The following is a 274-nucleotide window of genomic DNA, read 5'->3' as shown; positions in this document are numbered from 1 at the left end:
GCAATATGCCCTGTTTCAGATGAGGAAACTGAGGCCCACAGGTTGTGTAGCCTGCACCAGGCCGGTGGCTCCCAACTGATGCTCAGGGTCGCTGGCAATCTTACCGCTTTCCACGAGCTCTATAGGTTCTGCCTCCAAGGCCATCTCAGGTGGGGAGGTGGTTTCCCGAGTTCGCTTCTGGGCTTGTCTAGAATTTACTGTCCCACCACGACGCTTTCTCTGAGGGTTTCCAGGGAAAAAGAAACAGTTACATAGCTTCTGACCAGTAAGATTT

General features: G+C 52.6%; 1 protein-coding gene across 4 annotated transcripts in view; it reads right to left on the bottom strand.

The window, feature by feature from the left end:
• The window catches only part of RNF4 (ring finger protein 4), a 35,724-nt gene that overhangs the window by 14,623 nt on the left and 20,827 nt on the right, over window positions 1-274 (bottom strand). For 3 of the 4 annotated variants that reach the window (XM_010830425.1, XM_010830434.1, XM_010830442.1), the window contains exon 3: window positions 105-219. In XM_010830425.1, the coding sequence (XP_010828727.1) occupies window positions 105-219 (115 nt within the window). Of the gene's footprint in view, window positions 1-104; window positions 273-274 lie in introns of all 4 variants that reach the window. The other variant, XM_010830450.1, reaches the window with a different exon arrangement.

This window comes from Bison bison, unplaced genomic scaffold (assembly GCF_000754665.1).
Source record: "Bison bison bison isolate TAMUID 2011002044 unplaced genomic scaffold, Bison_UMD1.0 scf7180017859017, whole genome shotgun sequence".
Lineage (NCBI taxonomy): Eukaryota > Metazoa > Chordata > Mammalia > Artiodactyla > Bovidae > Bison > Bison bison.
Note: the sequence above shows the minus strand (reverse complement) of the source record. Positions and strands in the feature narration are given on the sequence as shown.